The following is a 17,777-nucleotide window of genomic DNA, read 5'->3' as shown; positions in this document are numbered from 1 at the left end:
TAGGAAAGTAATGCTCAAAATTCTCCAAGACAGGCTTCAGCAATATGTGAACCATGAACTTCCTGATGTTCAAGCTGGTTTTAGAAAAGGCAGAGGAACCAGAGATCAAATTGCCAGCATCCGCTGGATCATGGAAAAAGCAAGAGAGTTCCAGAAAAACATCTATTTCTGCTTTATTGACTATGCCAAAGCCTTTGACTGTGTGGATCACAACAAACTGTGGAAAATTCTGAAAGAGATGGGAATACCAGACCACCTGACCTGCCTCTTGAGAAATCTGTATGCAGGTCAGGAAGCAACAGTTAGAACTGGACATGGAACAACAGACTGGTTCCAAACAGGAAAAGGAGTACGTCAAGGCTGTATATTGTCACCCTGTTTATTTAACTTATATGCAGAGTACATCATGAGAAACGCTGGACTGGAAGAAACACAAGCTGGAATCAAGATTGCCGGGAGAAATCTCAATAACCTCAGATATGCAGATGACACCACCCTTATGGCAAAAAGTGAAGAGGAACTCAAAAGCCTCTTGATGAAAGTGAAAGTGGAGAGTGAAAAAGTTGGCTTAAAGCTCAACATTCAGAAAACGAAGATCAAGGCATCCAGTCCCATCACTTCATGGGAAATAGATGGGAAAACAGTGGAAACAGTGTCAGACTTTATTCTTCTGGGCTCCAAAATCACTACAGATAGTGACTGCAGCCATGAAATTAAAAGACGCTTACTCCTTGGAAAAAAAGTTATGACCAACCTAGACAGCATATTCAAAAGCAGAGACATTACTTTGCCAACAAAGGTTCATCTAGTCAAGGCTATGGTTTTTCCTGTGGTCATGTATGGATGTGAGAGTTGGACTGTGAAGAAGGCTGAGTGCCGAAGAATTGATGCTTTGAACTGTGGTGTTGGAGAAGATTCTTGAGAGTCCCTTGGACTGCAAGGAGATCCAACCAGTCCATTCTGAAGGAGATCAGCCCTGGGATTTCTTTGGAAGGAATGATGCTAAAACTGAAACTCCAGTACTTTGGACACCTTATGCGAAAAGTTGACTCAATGGAAAAGACTCTGATGCTGGGAGGGATTGGGGGCAGGAGGAGAAGAGGACGACAGAGGATGAGATGGCTGGATGGCATCACTGACTTGATGGACGTGAGTCTGGGTGAACTCTGGGAGTTGGTGATGTACAGGGAGGCCCGGTGTGCTGCGATTCATGGGGTTGCAAAGAGTCGGACACGACTGAGCGACTGATCTGATCTGATCCAAAAGACACAAACAGCTCATACAACTCAATATCAAAAAGACAAAAATTTCAATCAAAAAATGGACAGAAGGGACTTCCCTGCAGTGCAGTGATTAAGACTCTGTGCCTGCACTGCAGGGAGCATGGGTTTGACCCCTGATCAGGGAACTAAGATCCTGCAAGCTGTGCAGCGCAACCAAAAAATAAAAATTATTTTAAATATCAAAAAAAAGTGGGCCGAAGATTTACATAGACATTTTTCTGAAGAAGATATACAGATGGCCAACAGGCACATGAAAACATTCTTAACACTGCTAATCCATCGGAGAAATGCAAATCAAAACCATGAGCATATCAGCTCACACCTGTCAGAGTGGCTTATCATCACAAAGACAAAAACAACAAATGGTGGTGAGGATGTGGAGAAAAGGAAACCCTCACATACTGTTGGTGGGCATGTAAATTGGTACAGCCGCTGTGGAAGACAGTATAAAGGTCCCTCCAAAAACTAAAAATGGAACTACCAAACGACCCAGCAATTTCACTCCTAAGTATACAACCTGAAGAAAACAAAAACACTAATTCAGAAAGAGATAGGCACCACAATGTCCACAGCAACACTATTTACAATAGCCAAGAAATATAAGCCGCCTGAGTGTCCATCAACACATGAACAGATAAAGGAGATGAATGGATAAAGAATATAGTCATTAAAAACAATGAAAATATGCCATTTGCAACAACATGGATGGTCTGGAAGGTATTGAGATATTTGAAATAAGTCACAAAGAGAAAGACAAACCAGTTATGTGGAATCTAGAAAACAAAAGTATAACAGAAACAGACCCACAGATTCAGAGAACCAAATAGTGATTACCGCTGAGATGAAGGAAGCGGGTAGGGGCAAGAAGGAAAGGGGTAGGAGATTACTACATGTAAAATATATTATATAGCACAGGGAATACAACCAATATGTTAGAATAACTTTAAATGGAGTATAATCTATAAAAAGTTTGAATCACTATGTTGTATACGTGAAATAAATATGATATTGTAAACAAACTATACTTTATTAAATATAAAATTTTAAAATAATAATAAAATAAAAACAGAACAAAACAAAACTTTGTTACTAATATATGCCAGAGCATACAAGTAAATGTTCAAAAGTTTCCTTAGCTACTTACTATTAAACCTCCCTGTAATGAAAATCATACTATCAGGCTTCAGTGACGACCATTAAGCCTGTAATCGTCTACTCTCAGTAAAAGGGCCACTTTCACATTTATAAGGAAGTTGACACAGGCTTTAAGGATAAATCTGAAAATATATAACATTGAGACAAAATATGATCAAAAACAAAACTCAGATTGAGCCCTATGTATATTATAGCCATGTTCCAAACTGAGTAAGTAATATTAATATTTTTGGTAATATAGGGATAGTCTTGAAAACACACACCTGTTACTTCAATTTATTGCTATAATTCTCCAAGGAATACTATAGTCTTAAACCAAAACAATTCTTATAACCTACTATCTTCTGCATACTTAAATACAAATATGGGCTCTAATATGAAAATACCTTAATGAAGAAAAATTCAAATAATACACTTCTTATTGAAGAACTAAGTTCAGATGAAAAATAGAAGGTATGTACATACATTCCAGTCTCTCCGATAAGAATACTGGATATACCGAATTGAATCCTTAAAACAGAACCATAGCAAACTAAGAGTTCAAGCCAGAGAAGTAGGGACAATTTGAGCAAGAGAAAAAATCACAGACATCAGAAGCCCATGTGGCTAAAAACTATCAAACTGCCTCATCATTTGTTGTTACATGAATTTCCTTTAACAGAAAATAAAGCTAGTCTCAAAAGGGTTAAACTGTACTTGTAGTCACACATTTGCTAAAACTCACCCACACTGAAGTCTGATAATTAACAAATACAGAATCGCTGACTATTTTTTGATGGGGAGGACCCTGACCATCAATCTAAACCAGAAAAGAAATTTAACCATAAATTTAACCACAGGGGGAAAAAAAGAGAGAGAGAGCACAGAAAAAAGAAAGCTTTAAAAAGACCTTCCCAGATCTTTATAGACAATTTTGTCCAAAACCACCTTGAAAGTGAAAGTGTTAGTCATTCAGTCATGTCCAACTCTTTGTGGCCCCATGGACTGTAGCCCGCCAGGCTCCTCTGTCCATAGGATTTCCCAGCAAGAATCCTGGAGTGGGTAGCCATTCCCTTCTCCAGGGGATCTTCCCGACCCAGGGATCAAACCTGGATCTCCTGCATGGCAGGCAGATTCTTTACCAACTGAGCTACAAGGGAAGCCCAAAACAAACTTTATTTACCTTTAAATCAGTGAAAGAAAATAGAAGTTAAAACAGTTTTTCTAACATTTGTAACTGAAAATTTCTGACTACTTTCATTTAAAATATAAGTTTTATTAGAAGGGGATCCAACCCCAGAGAATCTGTTAATCCAGGTATTTGTATCATCTGAGTTGCTTTATTATTGCCTTTGACCTAAAGTCAAAAAGAAAGAAATCAAATTCTTGCCCAGGATATCGGATTTAAGAAATCATTACATAATCTCTCTTTCTGTAAAGTAACTACTTCTTATTTCTCTGAATTTCCACATGCTAGAATTTGGGTTATGTGCCATAAATGTTAAGCCTGATACATATTCACTTAACAGATATTCATATATTCACTTTGTTACTTCATTGGGAAAGCCTTCCAAAACCCACCACACCAGGATAGGGTCTCATGTAACACTCTCCAGTAACATCCTGTACTTCTCAATAGCACTTAATACAGTTGAAATCAATTTTTGCATGTTTCTTTCAAGTTTATCTTCTCCCTTAACCTAAATGTCCACACACATCTTGTTACCCCACTCCTGTATTTCTGATACATTGTAGGCAATCTGTAATAGTTGAAGAATAAAATAAGGATAGGAAAGAGAGAGAAAATAGAGAGTCAGGTAAATGCAGTTACACTCCGTGAGCTCCATGTGGAGCTACGAATGCACGCACTCTGAAATTCAATCTGAATTCTGATTAAATCCCTGTCTCCTGGGCTAGAGGGTTTCTGAGATACAGATCTGACAAAGATGGGACCATGTCTACTTTATTCAACATTTAGAAATCAAAAATGATCAGAATAACAAGCTTTCTTCTGTCACTGCCAATAGACACGGAATCCTTCAAGGCAACTCCCAAACTGGACTAACCACAAAGCAAACTCCAAAGATCCAGACGCAAGAAGCCAAAGCAAGTTAGCACATGTAATGAGTCCAAAGACTTGACAAAATACATGGTGATAAGTTAAAAACACTATAAATTCAGCATTCATATAAAAGCAACCTGCTCAAACCTGATGACACTTGATCCAGCATTCTTCCCTCTTTTCACACTTTTTTCCACACATAAATCCATTTCATTATTTTTCAATGCAGCTGAAAGCAAAATTACTTAAAATCCTCATCCATTCACAGAAATTGATTCTCTGCAAGTATAATCATGAGAGAGCTTCATATACAATTTGTAATCTCAATTTACAATACCAATTTGATTCACTAATAAATCAGGCTCATTAACAAATACTTATTAACTACACTCTTATTTTCCCAAGATAAAACAGATTTGTTAGAAGAAACACATCGACGAAACCCAAGTCAGAACCGAGTCAAAATGTTTGGCCAAAGAAATCCCGGAAACGAACCCCATCACCATAAAACCCGAGACTGCGAGCCACATGGCATGGCAGTCCCCCTGGGTTCCCTCACCCTCCTGCTCTCCGCCCAGGCACCCCTTCCCAATAAACTCTCTTGCTTTGTCAGCATGTGTGACTCCTCAGATAATTTATTTCCAAGTGTTAGACAAGAGCCCACTCTCAGGCCCTGGAAGAGGTCCCCCTTCCTATAACAGATGCATGCACCCAAAAAAATCTTAAATCACAACAACATCTTTTTTTTTGCCACACTGTGCAGCTTGTGGGATCTTAGTTCCCAGACCAGGGACTGAACCCAGGCCCCTTGAGGTGGAAGCTCCAACATGTAACCAATGGACCACCAAGGAAATTCCCTCTCCTTCTGATTTGAAGAGAATTCTCTAGTGACAAGGCAAGCAGAAATAATGCCGACACTGAAAAATACTTACTAAGGATTTAAAGGCTTTAAAAAAAAATTTAATGAAATAAATATCCATTTTAATAAGAATCTACTGACTCAGAAACAGGAACAGGAATGGATCATAACTATTTAGATCTATATTCCAATGTTTATACTAATTTAATTTTTATCCCTGATCTATGATAACTAAAGAGACAAGCAACAGTAAAGAACATTTGGCCAACTATATACTCAGATTGCTACAGAAAAGAGTGAGTTACAAGAGTGTTCAGTACAATAGTCTTCAACTTTCAACTAGAAGTAATATGCTGGAAGTGTATTTTGAACTCAACAGAGGTCAGCCAAAGAATAACAAAATGTCACACAGAAAACCAAACTCAACATACTCACAATCTCTTATTAATAAATAGGAAAACTCATCATCTAATTATTCATTTGAAAGACAAAGACCAAATGACTGTTACACCTCAAAAGGGACAATAACAAATCTTGTTAAAAAATCATCATTTACTTACGGACTAGAAGGATACAATGAGCCCTTCACCTTCACCTCTAAAGTAGGCCTCAGGCAGAAAATCAAAGGGGGATTCATCCAACATATTTACAAATTCCATGGTCTCCAAATGTCAAATAATCCAAATATTCCCAGCAGTCTATATTGCTTAATGACTTTAAATTGTCTCCCTTTTTTAAGTAAAAAAAAAAAAAAAAAAAAATCAAAAGCTTCAAAAAGTCTCATTTCTGGTCTCATTTTCTCAAGAAAATCTGCTAAAACAGTACCTTTAAAAACTCAGTGCATACTACATGCCAGAAACACTTTACCTATTATGCCTCATTTAATCTTCACCACGGCCTCCCGAGTTAAAATTTACCATTTCTCCTACAGTACAGACACAAAAACTGAGGCTTAGAGTAGACAGGTCATTTGTCTGAGATTATCCAGCTAGTAAGAAGTGAGCAAGAATTCTAACACAGGCAATTTGATTCCAGAATCCAGAATTCCCCCTCCTAAGCCATACTGAAATATAGAAATCTGAACAGCATCTTGTAAGTGGAGGTAAGCTTGGGAAGTTATATAGAATTACTGGGTTTTTCCCATAAAATAAAACTATATGAGAACATTAAAAAAAAAACCCTCTGGCCATATCACTTAAATTTTACAGTTCAGTTCAGTCACTCAGGAATGTGCAACTCTTTGCAACCCCATGGCCTGCAGCACACCAGGCCTCCCTGTCCATCACCAACTCCCTGGAGTTCACTCAAACTCATGTCCATTGAGTCAGTGATGCCATCCAACTATCTCATCCACTTGTCATCCCCTTCTCCTGCCTTCAATCTTTCCCAGCATTAGGGTCTTTTCAAATGAGTCAGTTCTTCGCATCAGGTGGCCAAAGTAGTGGAGTTTCAGCTTCAACATCAGTCCTTCCAAATGAATATTCAGGACTGATTTCTTTTAGGATGGACTGGTTGGATCTCCTTGCAGTCCAAGGGACTCTCAAGAGTCTTCTCAACACCACAGTTCAAAAGCATCAATTCTTCGGTGCTCAGCTTTCTTTGTAGTCCAACTCTCACATCTATACATGACTGCTGGAAAAACCATACCTTTGACTGATGGACCTTTGTTGACAAAGTAACATCTCTGCTTTTTAACATGCTGTCTAGGTTGGTCCTAACTTTTCTTTCAAGGAGCAAGTGTCTTATAATTTCATGGCTGCAGTCACCACCTGCAGTGATTTTGGAGACCAAAAAAAATAAAGTCAGCCACTGCTTCCACTGTTTCCCCATCTATTTCCCATGAAGTGATGGGACCAATGCCATGATCTTAGTTTTCTGAATGCTGAGCTTTAAGCCAACTTTTTCACTCTCCTTTTTCACTTTCATCAAGAGGTTCTTTAGCTCTTCACTTTCTGCCATAAGGGTGATGTCATCTATATATCTGAGGTTATTGATATTTCTCCCGGCAATCTTGATTCCAGCTTGTGCTACATCCAGTCAAGCATTTCTCATGATGTACTCTACATATAAGTTAAATAAGCAGGGTGACAATATACAGCCTTGACGAACTCCTTTCCCAATTTGGAACCAGTCTGCTGTTCCATATCCAGTTCTAATTGTTGCTTCCTGACCTGCATACAGATTTCTAAAGAGGCAGGTCAGGTGGTCTGGTGTTCCCATATCTTGAAGAATTTTCCCCAGTTTGTTGTGATCCACACAGTCAAAGGTTTTGGCATAGTCAATAAAGCAGAAATAGATGTTTTTCTGGAATTCTCTTCCTTTTTCTATGATCCAACGGATGCTGGCAATTTGATCTCTGGTTCCTCTGCCTCTTCTAAATCCAGCTTGAACATCTGGAAGTTCACGGTTCACAAACTGTTCAAGCCTGGCTTGGAGAATTTTGAGCATTACTTTGCTAGCATATGAGATGAGTGCAATTGTGGGGTAGTTTGAGCATTCTTTGGCATTGCCTTTCAAGTCTTTCACAATTAACTAAAAACTGTCCATAAGTTGTTTTTTTTTTTTTTCTTTTTTTATTCCTAGAAGTCCAACTCTTGCTTAAGTATTTATTCAGTCTAAAGGTAATGAACTGACCCTTTATAATCTAACAAGTCTGTTAAGACTCAACAGAAGGAAATATTAAGTAACCATTTTCGTACTCTGAAGAAGGGTATAAACATCTAAAGGTCAATAAAGAAGCACATTTTTAAATCACTCTTTCCCAAAACTGAGAAAGATTCTTCTCTGAAATCAGCTAATGATAAATGCCAGTACCCTAATCTGGAAGTCCTGTGGAAAGACACCAGGAAAAACATAAGAAAGCTCTTAGAATCACCTGGGGTAAGTTAACAAGTTTTCCTTTTAGGAAAGGCACCTAAGAATTGGAACAGCACAGAGTCCATCCTCCTAAATGAGTAACTGTGTATTTTAACTTTGCCACAAAGTACCAAGGACACTATGCTTTCATTAATTTTAGTGGTTTAATAACTGTTTCACATGTGTAGTAATGGGTACCACTTATTGTGAATGTGTGACAATAACTGAGTCAAGAAATAAAGCTTTCCGAAATACATTTTTGGTATATACATAAATTGTTAGCATATATTATAACATTTGTGCTGCTGCTGCTGCTAAGTCGCTTCAGTCGTGTCCGACTCTGTGCGACCCCATAGACGGCAGCCCACCAGGCTCCCCGATCCTGAACCAGTCTGTTGTTCCATGTCCAGTTCTAACTGTTGCTTCCTGACCTGCATACAGATTTCTCAAGAGGCAGGTCAGGTGGTCTGGTATTCCCATCTCTTTCAGAATTTTCCACAGTTTGTTGTGATCCACACAGTCAAAGGCTTTGGCATAGTCAATAAAGCAGAAATAGATGTTTTTCTGGAACTCTCTTGCTTTTTCCATGATCCAGCGGATGCTGGCAATTTGATCTCTGGTTCCTCTGCCTTTTCTAAAACCAGCTTGAACATCAGGAAGTTCATGGTTCACATATTGCTGAAGCCTGGCTTGGAGAATTTTAAGCATTACTTTAAATATAGTGATCTATGCCTTTTCACATTGAATCTTGTGGTTTGCCATTTCCTTCTCCAATGCATGAAAGTGAAAAGTGAAAGGGAAGTCGCTCAGTCGTGTCCAACTCTTAGTGACCCCACGGACTGCAGCCCACCAGGCTCCTCCGTCCATGGAATTGTTCAGGCAAGAACACTGGAGTGGGGTGCCATGCTGTAGGTTCTTAAAGAAAAAATTCTATCAAATGGATTGATGAGGATTGATGCTTTTTACAAATCAAGAAAACACAAAGATTCAATGTGAAAAGGCATAGATCACTATATTTAAAGTAATGCTTAAAATTCTCCAAGCCAGGCTTCAGCAATATGTGAGCCATGAACTTCCTGATGTTCAAGCTGGTTTTAGAAAAGGCAGAGGAACCAGAGATCAAATTGCCAGCATCCGCTGGATCATGGAAAAAGCAAGAGAGTTCCAGAAAAACATCTATTTCTGCTTTATTGACTATGCCAAAGCCTTTGACTGTGTGGATCACAACAAACTGTGGAAAATTCTGAAAGAGATGGGAATACCAGACCACCTGACCTGCCTCTTGAGAAATCTGTATGCAGGTCAGGAAGCAACAGTTAGAACCGGACATGGAACAACAGACTGGTTCCAAACAGGAAAAGGAGTTCGTCAAGGCTGTATATTGTCACCCTGCTTATTTAACTTATATGCAGAGTACATCATGAGAAACGCTGGACTGGAAGAAACACAAGCTGGAATCAAGATTGCCGGGAGAAATCTTAATAACCTCAGATATGCAGATGACACCACCCTTATGGCAGAAAGTGAAGAGGAACTCAAAAGCCTCTTGATGAAAGTGAAAGTGGAGAGTGAAAAAGTTGGCTTAAAGCTCAACATTCAGAAAACGAAGATCAAGGCATCCGGTCCCATCACTTCATGGGAAATAGATGGGGAAACAGTGGAAACAGTGTCAGACTTGATTTTTCTGGGCTCCAAAGTCACTGCAGATGGTGACTGCAACCATGAAATTAAAAGACGCTTACTCCTTGGAAGGAAAGTTATGACCAACCTAGATAGCATATTCAAAAGCAGAGACATTACTTTGCCAACAAAGGTTCGTCTAGTCAAGGCTATGGTTTTTCCTGTGGTCATGTATGGATGTGAGAGTTGGACTGTGAAGAAGGCTGAGCGCCAAAGAATTGATGTTTTTGAACTGTGGTGTTGGAGAAGACTCTTGAGAATCCCTTGGACTGCAAGGAGATCCAACTAGTCCATTCTGAAGGAGATCAGCCCTGGGATTTCTTTGGAAGGAATGATGCTAAAGCTGAAACTCCAGTACTTTGGACACCTCATGTGAAGAGTTGACTCATTGGAAAAGACTCTGATGCTGGGAGGGATTGGGGGCAGGAGGAGAAGGGGACGACAGAGGATGAGATGGCTACATGGCATCACTGACTCGATGGACGTAAGTCTGAGTGAACTCCAGGAGTTGGTGATGGACAGGGAGGCCTGGCGTGCTGCGATTCATGGGGTCGCAAAGAGTTGGACACCACTGAGCAACTGATCTGATCTGAAGCATTAGAAAGTGAAGATGATACTAAGACATGATGCTAGATGCCACGATGAGAAAGAAACATGAGAGCAGATGTACAGACCACGAGGAAACCTGAAAGGGACAAAAGGAATCGGTTTAGCACAACACACGTGGTAATATCTCAAATGAAAAGCAGATTTCTATAAGCTCTAAAAGACACTTCTGATGAAAATTTTCCCCCAACCCGGCTTCCCTTAAACTTCTCTTCTATCAGTGATGATGGCGACAGCATCAGTCAGACTTGAAATCCTGGAAGCATAAACAAGCCTTCACACTGCCCCAACCTTCTCAATCTCTAAGTCCTGTTCATTCTTCCTATGAAATGCCTCTCCTGTGAAATGCCTCTAAACCTGCCCTTCCATTCTCTCTGCCACTACCTTAAGCCTGCCAAATACTATTTCTTCACTCCTGAATTATTCATGAGTTCATCCATTCATACTTGCACTCATTCAGGCACTTACCGAAGCACCTACTGAAGTACCATGCTAGTTCTGAATACAAACCACCATTCTAATCAGAGGTGGGGACAAAGATCATAACAAATGCACTATTTTAATAACACCAACCCTTGATTAGGGCCCTCCTATGTGATGGCTGCTATTCCTACATACTATTATCCCATTTAAATCTTCACAACAGCCCAAAAAAGATGGGTATAATTATACCCAAAGAGACTAAGGCTCAAAGAGGTGAGATAATTTTCCTGAGGTCACACTGCTAACAAGTTACAAAGTGGGATTCCCTGAGAACGGATTTTCTATCACTTAAATGAATCCACTGCATCAACTCCTAAACAGCCTTTCCAATCCAGTCTACCCATTTCAACCAGATTCATCCTCTGAAGACACCATTCTGTACTTGTAACCCCTTTTTATTCAAAAAAAAAAAAAAAACCTCATGACATCCTCAGCCTGACCATCAGTCTTTGAGTCAAAGAAAAGAAACAAAAGCCTGTCTCTTCCCCCTACTAACTCTTCATCTTGGAAACTGCTTAAAGTCTCTAACTTTCAGTTTTCCTACCTACGAAATGGGCATAAGAGAGAGTTGTGTAAGCACTAAATAAGATATGTAAAGGTCTAAGCACATGAAAGTGAAAGTGAAAGTTGCTTAGTTGTATCCAACTCTTTGCGACCCCAAGGACTGTACAGTCCATGGAATTTTCCAGGCCAGAATACTGGAGTGGGTAGTCTTTCCCTTCTCCAGGGGATCTTCCCAACCCAGGGATGGAACCCAGGTCTCCCACATTGCAGGCGGATTCTTTACCAACTGAGCCACCAGGGAAGCCCAAGAATACTGGAGTGGGTAGCTGATCCCTTCTCCTGCGGATCTTCCTGACCTAGCAATTGAACCGGAGTCTCGTACATTGTAGGCAGATTCTTTACCAAATGAGATATCAGGGAAGCTAGCTACATGAGTGTTCAGTAAATAAGATTTGTCATTACTCATCCTATATGCAAAACTTCTGCTTCAGTCAATCAATACACCTACTACTTCTTTTACAAAACCATTTGGATTTCTGCCTCAATTCACACTTTTCTCCCTCAGCTCCATTAAGTATTCTGTAAATATCTACTACATGAATCAATGTCTGTGATCCTTCTCTTCAAGGCCCAAGTCAAATGTTACTTCTTCCAAGGAGCCCTTGCTACCTGCATCTAACTTAAGTGTCACCGAGGGCATGGGGAACAAAAAAAATGCCTAATTATTCAAGACCTATTATGAACTAGAAAATGTGATAGTCTTCAGTGTATTACTTCACTTAATTCTCACAGGAGTCAAAATAACTTGCACAAAGTCAAACAGTGAGTGAGTTGAGATTCAAAATCAGAAGTGGCTGATAGCCTTTAAAAGCCCATTGCTTCCCCCGCACCGCCTTGTGGCACCTGGATTACACATTTAAACAACTGCCCAACATGGACAAAGAACAAAATGCTGCAATATGGTCTAAGAGCCCCAGCCACCTATATAAATACAACAAACAAAATTGTAATGAAATAACACTTATCCATACCACCTGTGGTGCCCTCTCTTTTTTTTTTTTTTTTTTCCTATTCTTTTCTATTTCACTTAAAATACTGGTCAGTTCCCACTAATTTTGCTTCACAACCACTTATGAATAGCAACCCAAACTTTGAGTTACCCAGCTATATTCCAAACACAGATACAAGATCAAATAAGATCAAGAATTTGTTTTCAAGAAGTATTTAACCTAGCTGGAGAGAGAATAATAAAACACAAACTTCTCTTGACACTTTTGCCCCTACCCCACCTGCTGGCATAGAAGAACCTATGTTTCTGTTGCTCCCTTGAACTAGTCATCATGGAACATAACCAATAAATTATCTAGGCTGTAAATATGAAAAATATCAGGCATTCAACAAATCATTGTTGAATGAATGAGGCACAATAAAAATGCTATGGATTTTCAGAGAGAGAAAGTACATACCATAGACTCTCTCCCCATATAACTTCATAATCCTATAAGGGAATGAAAATTCTCTGAATATACCAAAAGCTCAATCATGTTTGTAGATATCCTTTTTTTTTTTTTAAATAAATGAGCTATAGACTAGCGACTATTCAAGTAGAAAAGCAGAAAAACATGTATCTTTGCCAAAGAAAATCAAGGAAGACATTAATCGCTCTAATGATAAGTTTATTATCAGCCTCTGCTCCAGATCCTTACTATTCAAAGTGTGACTCTTGGTCCAGAAGCATTAATATCATCTGGGAGTTTGTCAGAAATGTAGAATTTCAGGCCCCACCAAGATCTACTGAATCAGAACCCCCATTTTAACATACTCCCCCAGCAGACTCCTAACACACGTTAAAGTTTTAAAAGCACCAGTGAATATGATACAAATGAAACTGGCTTCTGCAAGCTCAGAGAAAGTTACCATCTTCTCCTCGGTTATCTCTGTAATAAATAATCAGACTTCTGAAGAAGTTCTACAGCTATGGCCATGACACACCTTCAGGAATATGAGGGTATAAATCTAAATTATTACTCAATGAGAAGAACTGACCATCCACTGAATACTGACTAGAACTTTTAGGAAACGTACAAAAAATATACCTCTGCCTTCTTAGGACATAGACTGTATTCGGTAAGAAAGTAAGACAATAAACTTAAATAACCAAAGTGATCTTGGTTAATTAAAGATTAAAGAAATCTTTAATACAAAGGATGAGATTACTGGGGGGGGTGGGGCGGGGAGAGAGAGATGCTGGTTAGAACATTCAAGAACAAACTAACAACTCTCAGTGATACATACACATATTTTCAAATAGTCTCTATTTAAAGCTCTAAATTTAGATTGCCCTACCTGTAAAGCTGTGGAATAAAGGACCTACAAGTGACATACAGTCAGATCTCCTAGACACTTTCTCTGACTCATAGACTGGAACCACCTTACAACACCAAGCAAAATCTCAACCTGGAGACCACTTTGTGAACTTGCAAAAACACTTTGCAAAAACCTTCAAGCCACAATCCTGTCATTCCCAAATTGACACAAGATCTAAGGTCATGGGGACCTGATGTCAAATAAGCCCTAAAAAAAAAAAAAACAAACAAACAACTGGGGGGGGGGGTGGGGGGAGGGGAACGCCAAAACAGAGGGAATTAGGTGAGGAATGATTGCAGGCCATTTCCCATCCCTTAGCTGACCTACGAAGACCTCTCCATCACAAGGCAGGAGAGAGGAAAAGCAACGCAAGTGTGTGCATTCACAGTTTGAAGTGGCCCCCAAACTTCATCCTGAAGTTGAGAAGACATCCTCTCCTCCAACAGCAGACGTTCAGATGACAGCTCAACCTCTAACTCCCTTCCCCCTTCTTCCGTCCCAGCTGGATTTAGGGTATCAGCCCCTCGCGATCTCCCCCCTCCCCAAGCCCACCCACTCCTGCCCCCCCCCAAAAAAAACACCCCTGATCGCTCCCAAGGAGAGGCTGACAAGACAGCGAGTGCCCCGAGCCCGCCTCCCAGGAGCCCACCGCGCACACCGCCCTCGGCCTGGGGGAGGGCTGACGGCGCTCACCAAGTACAGGGGTGCATAGATCTTCAGGGACTCCTCCAGGGCGCCCCTGGTGATGTGCAGGAAGGAGAGCCAGCAGGACGGCTGCCAAGTGTGGCCGATCTCGTAGCAGTTGTGAGGGATGGACTTGCTGAGCGCCGCCATGACGAGGAGCCGCGCGCGTGGGCCGGGAGGGGCTGAGCCGGTGCTCGCAAGGGAGGAAGCGGGGAGGGCAGCCCGCGCCCAGCCGCGGCGGACCAGCCAGGGCCGGCCCCGGGGGAGGCGCGGAAAAGAGGGAAAAGGTAACGCGAGCGGGGTTACTCTGGGCCAAAGTCCTCGGATGTTGGGCGCTCGGCGTATGGCAGCTCGAGGGGGCGGGGCGCGCACCCGGGGAGGCGGGGAGAGGCGGAGCGTGCGCGCCCCCGCCGGTGCCCCCCGGCCAAGCGCGTCCCAGAGTGGCGCGCGCCGCCGACGGGGGAAGAGAGAGCGCCGCTCGGCGACGCGCCGGCCGCCCGCCTCCTCACGGCCCGCGCCGCGCGCGCCCTGACAGATGCGCCCCAGTGGGCGCGTTGGGTCACTGTGTACTCCAGCCTCGGTTCTCTCAAAGCTCAGCCAAGTAGAATTGAGAGCAGTGGAAGAAAGGGATGAAATGTCTTTGTTGGGAGCTGGTGGAGGAAGACGGTTGTCAGAGGCGAGCCCAGACAACCATCCTCCTCAGAACGGCCAGCTCCCCTTCCCTGGAGCGCCAGGTAGTAAATAGCTGAGGCTGTCTGCTGGTTGGGACCCAGCAGCGCCCTCGATGACTCGGCTTTCTAAGCTCTGCGGTGCCTGAGAAGGCTCAACAAATTTGCTAGTTGTGCACTTTCCCTTCTTGTAAGGGAAAGGACGCTAGTAGGTCTTTGTCTCCAAACCCTGTGCCACTGAGCCAGCCAGCCTATCTACAGCACCGTCACAGGTACGCATCCGCCAAGTATGTAACCCAGCAAGGACTCACTTCCCCCGGGCGCAGAAAGCCAGGCCATAGCAAACACAGCAGGTGTTTGCAGCAAAGGAAGGGTTTATTGCAGGGTACAGGGAGATTGTGAAGGACAGGGAAGCCTAGCGTGCTGTAGCCTTTGGGGTCACAAAGAGTCAGACACGACTGAACAACCACCACCACTAAGCAAGGGCGTGAGAGAGACCGACTTCTTGACAAGCCTCAGATCCGCTCCCACTTTGTCTATGAGTTAGGGGTTTCTTAAAAGGGGAAAACAGAGACTAGGATGAATCATCTTGTGACTTTTTTTTATCGTAGTTTTGGAAATCAGGATGTCTTGGATTCTCAGGTCAGGTGGCCCATGGCTTGGGGGTCTGTGAGCTCATCTTGTTGTGGAGAAACAGGCTGAGTTTGTACATTAATGATGTTATCTATAATAGCTGTTTTAGTATATTAGCAATGGCATCAGCAACAGCAGTTTTAGTCATCTGACTAGTTGATTACTGTTCACTTAGCACAGGATTGAGGTCATAGGAGGGTGAGGAAGGAAATTAGGTTTTAGATAGTGAGATTAATCATAAACTGGGGAAGGGAACTCGATTTTAGGGGGACTCAGCTTCAAATCGTACACCTAGTAGAGGCAGCCATGGTCTTAGAACTGATGCCTGGCTAGAGGGCTGCCAACAGTTGGCATGACAAGGAACCTGTGTGGCCCATGAGACTTATAAACTCGGTAAGAGTCAGTTTCCTCACACATAACTTTCCATGTTCCCTGAAATTTCAAATTCTAAAGTGTCTTAAAGCAGGAGCTTGTCATTAGACTGTTAAATACTATTACTTTTATATACAGCCCTTTAGACAAATCCCATTCTAATCTAGTCTTCATTTATTCATTCTGTAATATTTACTGAGCACATACTATTTTCAGACAGGCTTCCCAGGTGGCTCCGTGGCAGAGAATCTGCCAGCAGGAAACGCGGATTTAATCCCTGGGTCAAGAAGATCCCCTGGAGTAGGAAATGGTAACCTGATCCAGTATACTTGTCTAGAAAATTCCATAGACAAAGGAGCTAGCAAGCTGCACTCCATGGGGTCACAAAGAGTGAGACATGGCTGAGCACACACACACATTATTTTCAGACACTATTCTAAGCTCGGTAGATTCGGCTGTGAACAAGAAAGATTTCCACCTACTTCTCCATCTCCTCCCAGTGCCATAGAGCTGGGGCCCGAGCTGGCATTGCAGCCCCAGGCACTATGACTTCTGGAGTTACAGTGAATGATGAAGTCACCAAAGGTTTTAATGCTAAGAAAATAAAGAAATATTCTACACAAAAGAAGATGAAAGAAAGTTCTGTTTAAATGATGAGGAAAGACAAATAATTATAATAGAGGAAGCGAAACTGATCTTAACAAATGACACTAGTGATTCCACGGAGGACCCCTACACATTTTGTTGTGAAGTTGCTACCTCTGAAGGATTACCAGTTTGCTATGTATGATGCCATATAAACAACAAAAAAGTCTAAGAATACCTAGTATTGATCTATTGATGCCATATACACAACAAAAAAGACTGGGCTTCTAAGAGTGCACCTTTTAAAAACAAGATGATTTATGCTAGCTCTAAAGAGGCCATTAAAAAGAAATCTACATATATTAAATGTGAAGTGAAGTGAAGTCACTCAGTCATGTCCAGCTCTTTGCGACCCCATGGACTGTAACACACCAGGCTCCTCCATCCATGGGATTCTCCAGACAAGAACACTGGAGTGGGTTGCCATTTCCTTCTCCAGGGGATCTTCCTGACCCAGGGATCGAACCCAGGTCTCCTGCATTGTAAGCAGAGGCTTTAACCTCTGAGCCACCAGGGAAGCCCATATTAAATATGAGTGACATGTAAATGGAAGGGATGAAATTAAGGAGCATTTGTCACTTGGAGAGAAATTGGGAAACATTATAGTTGTCTCACTTGAAGGAAAACTCATGAAATGACAGTCGAATACCATCTTGAGTGTTAAGCAGCTTCCATTTCTACAGCTCAGTCAGTTGGAATAGTGTTAGATTTTGTTTTTCTTTTTCCTCTTCCCCAATGGAAAAATTGGAGTTGGTGATGGACAGGGAAGCCTGGCGTGCTGCAGTCCATGGGGTTGCAAAAAGTCGGACATGACTGAACAACTAAACTGAACTGAACTTCCCCAGTGGGCCCCTTCAAAACAATAAATGAAGGAAATATCATTCATTTAAGCGACATATCAAAGATTGCCATTAGACTGTTTAATACCATTACTTTTATGC

At 41.6% G+C, this 17,777-nt stretch overlaps 1 protein-coding gene and 1 pseudogene across 2 annotated transcripts in view; one reads left to right on the top strand and one right to left on the bottom strand.

The window, feature by feature from the left end:
• Positions 1-14,888, bottom strand: part of TMEM135 (transmembrane protein 135) — a 262,307-nt gene extending 247,419 nt beyond the window's left edge. Inside the window, exon 1 of one of the 2 annotated variants that reach the window (XM_055581570.1) lies at positions 14,528-14,888. In XM_055581570.1, the coding sequence (XP_055437545.1) occupies positions 14,528-14,668 (141 nt within the window). In that variant the 5' untranslated portion in view covers positions 14,669-14,888. The remainder of the gene's footprint in view (positions 1-14,527) is intronic. The other variant, XM_055581569.1, reaches the window with a different exon arrangement.
• A 1,848-nt stretch (positions 14,889-16,736) lies between these two features.
• On the top strand, positions 16,737-17,474 carry LOC129654216 (cofilin-2-like; annotated as a pseudogene).
• The last annotated feature ends 303 nt before the right edge of the window (positions 17,475-17,777 follow it).

The sequence above is a fragment of the Bubalus kerabau genome, chromosome 5, assembly GCF_029407905.1.
Source record: "Bubalus kerabau isolate K-KA32 ecotype Philippines breed swamp buffalo chromosome 5, PCC_UOA_SB_1v2, whole genome shotgun sequence".
Classification (NCBI taxonomy): Eukaryota; Metazoa; Chordata; class Mammalia; order Artiodactyla; family Bovidae; genus Bubalus; species Bubalus kerabau.
Note: the sequence above shows the minus strand (reverse complement) of the source record. Positions and strands in the feature narration are given on the sequence as shown.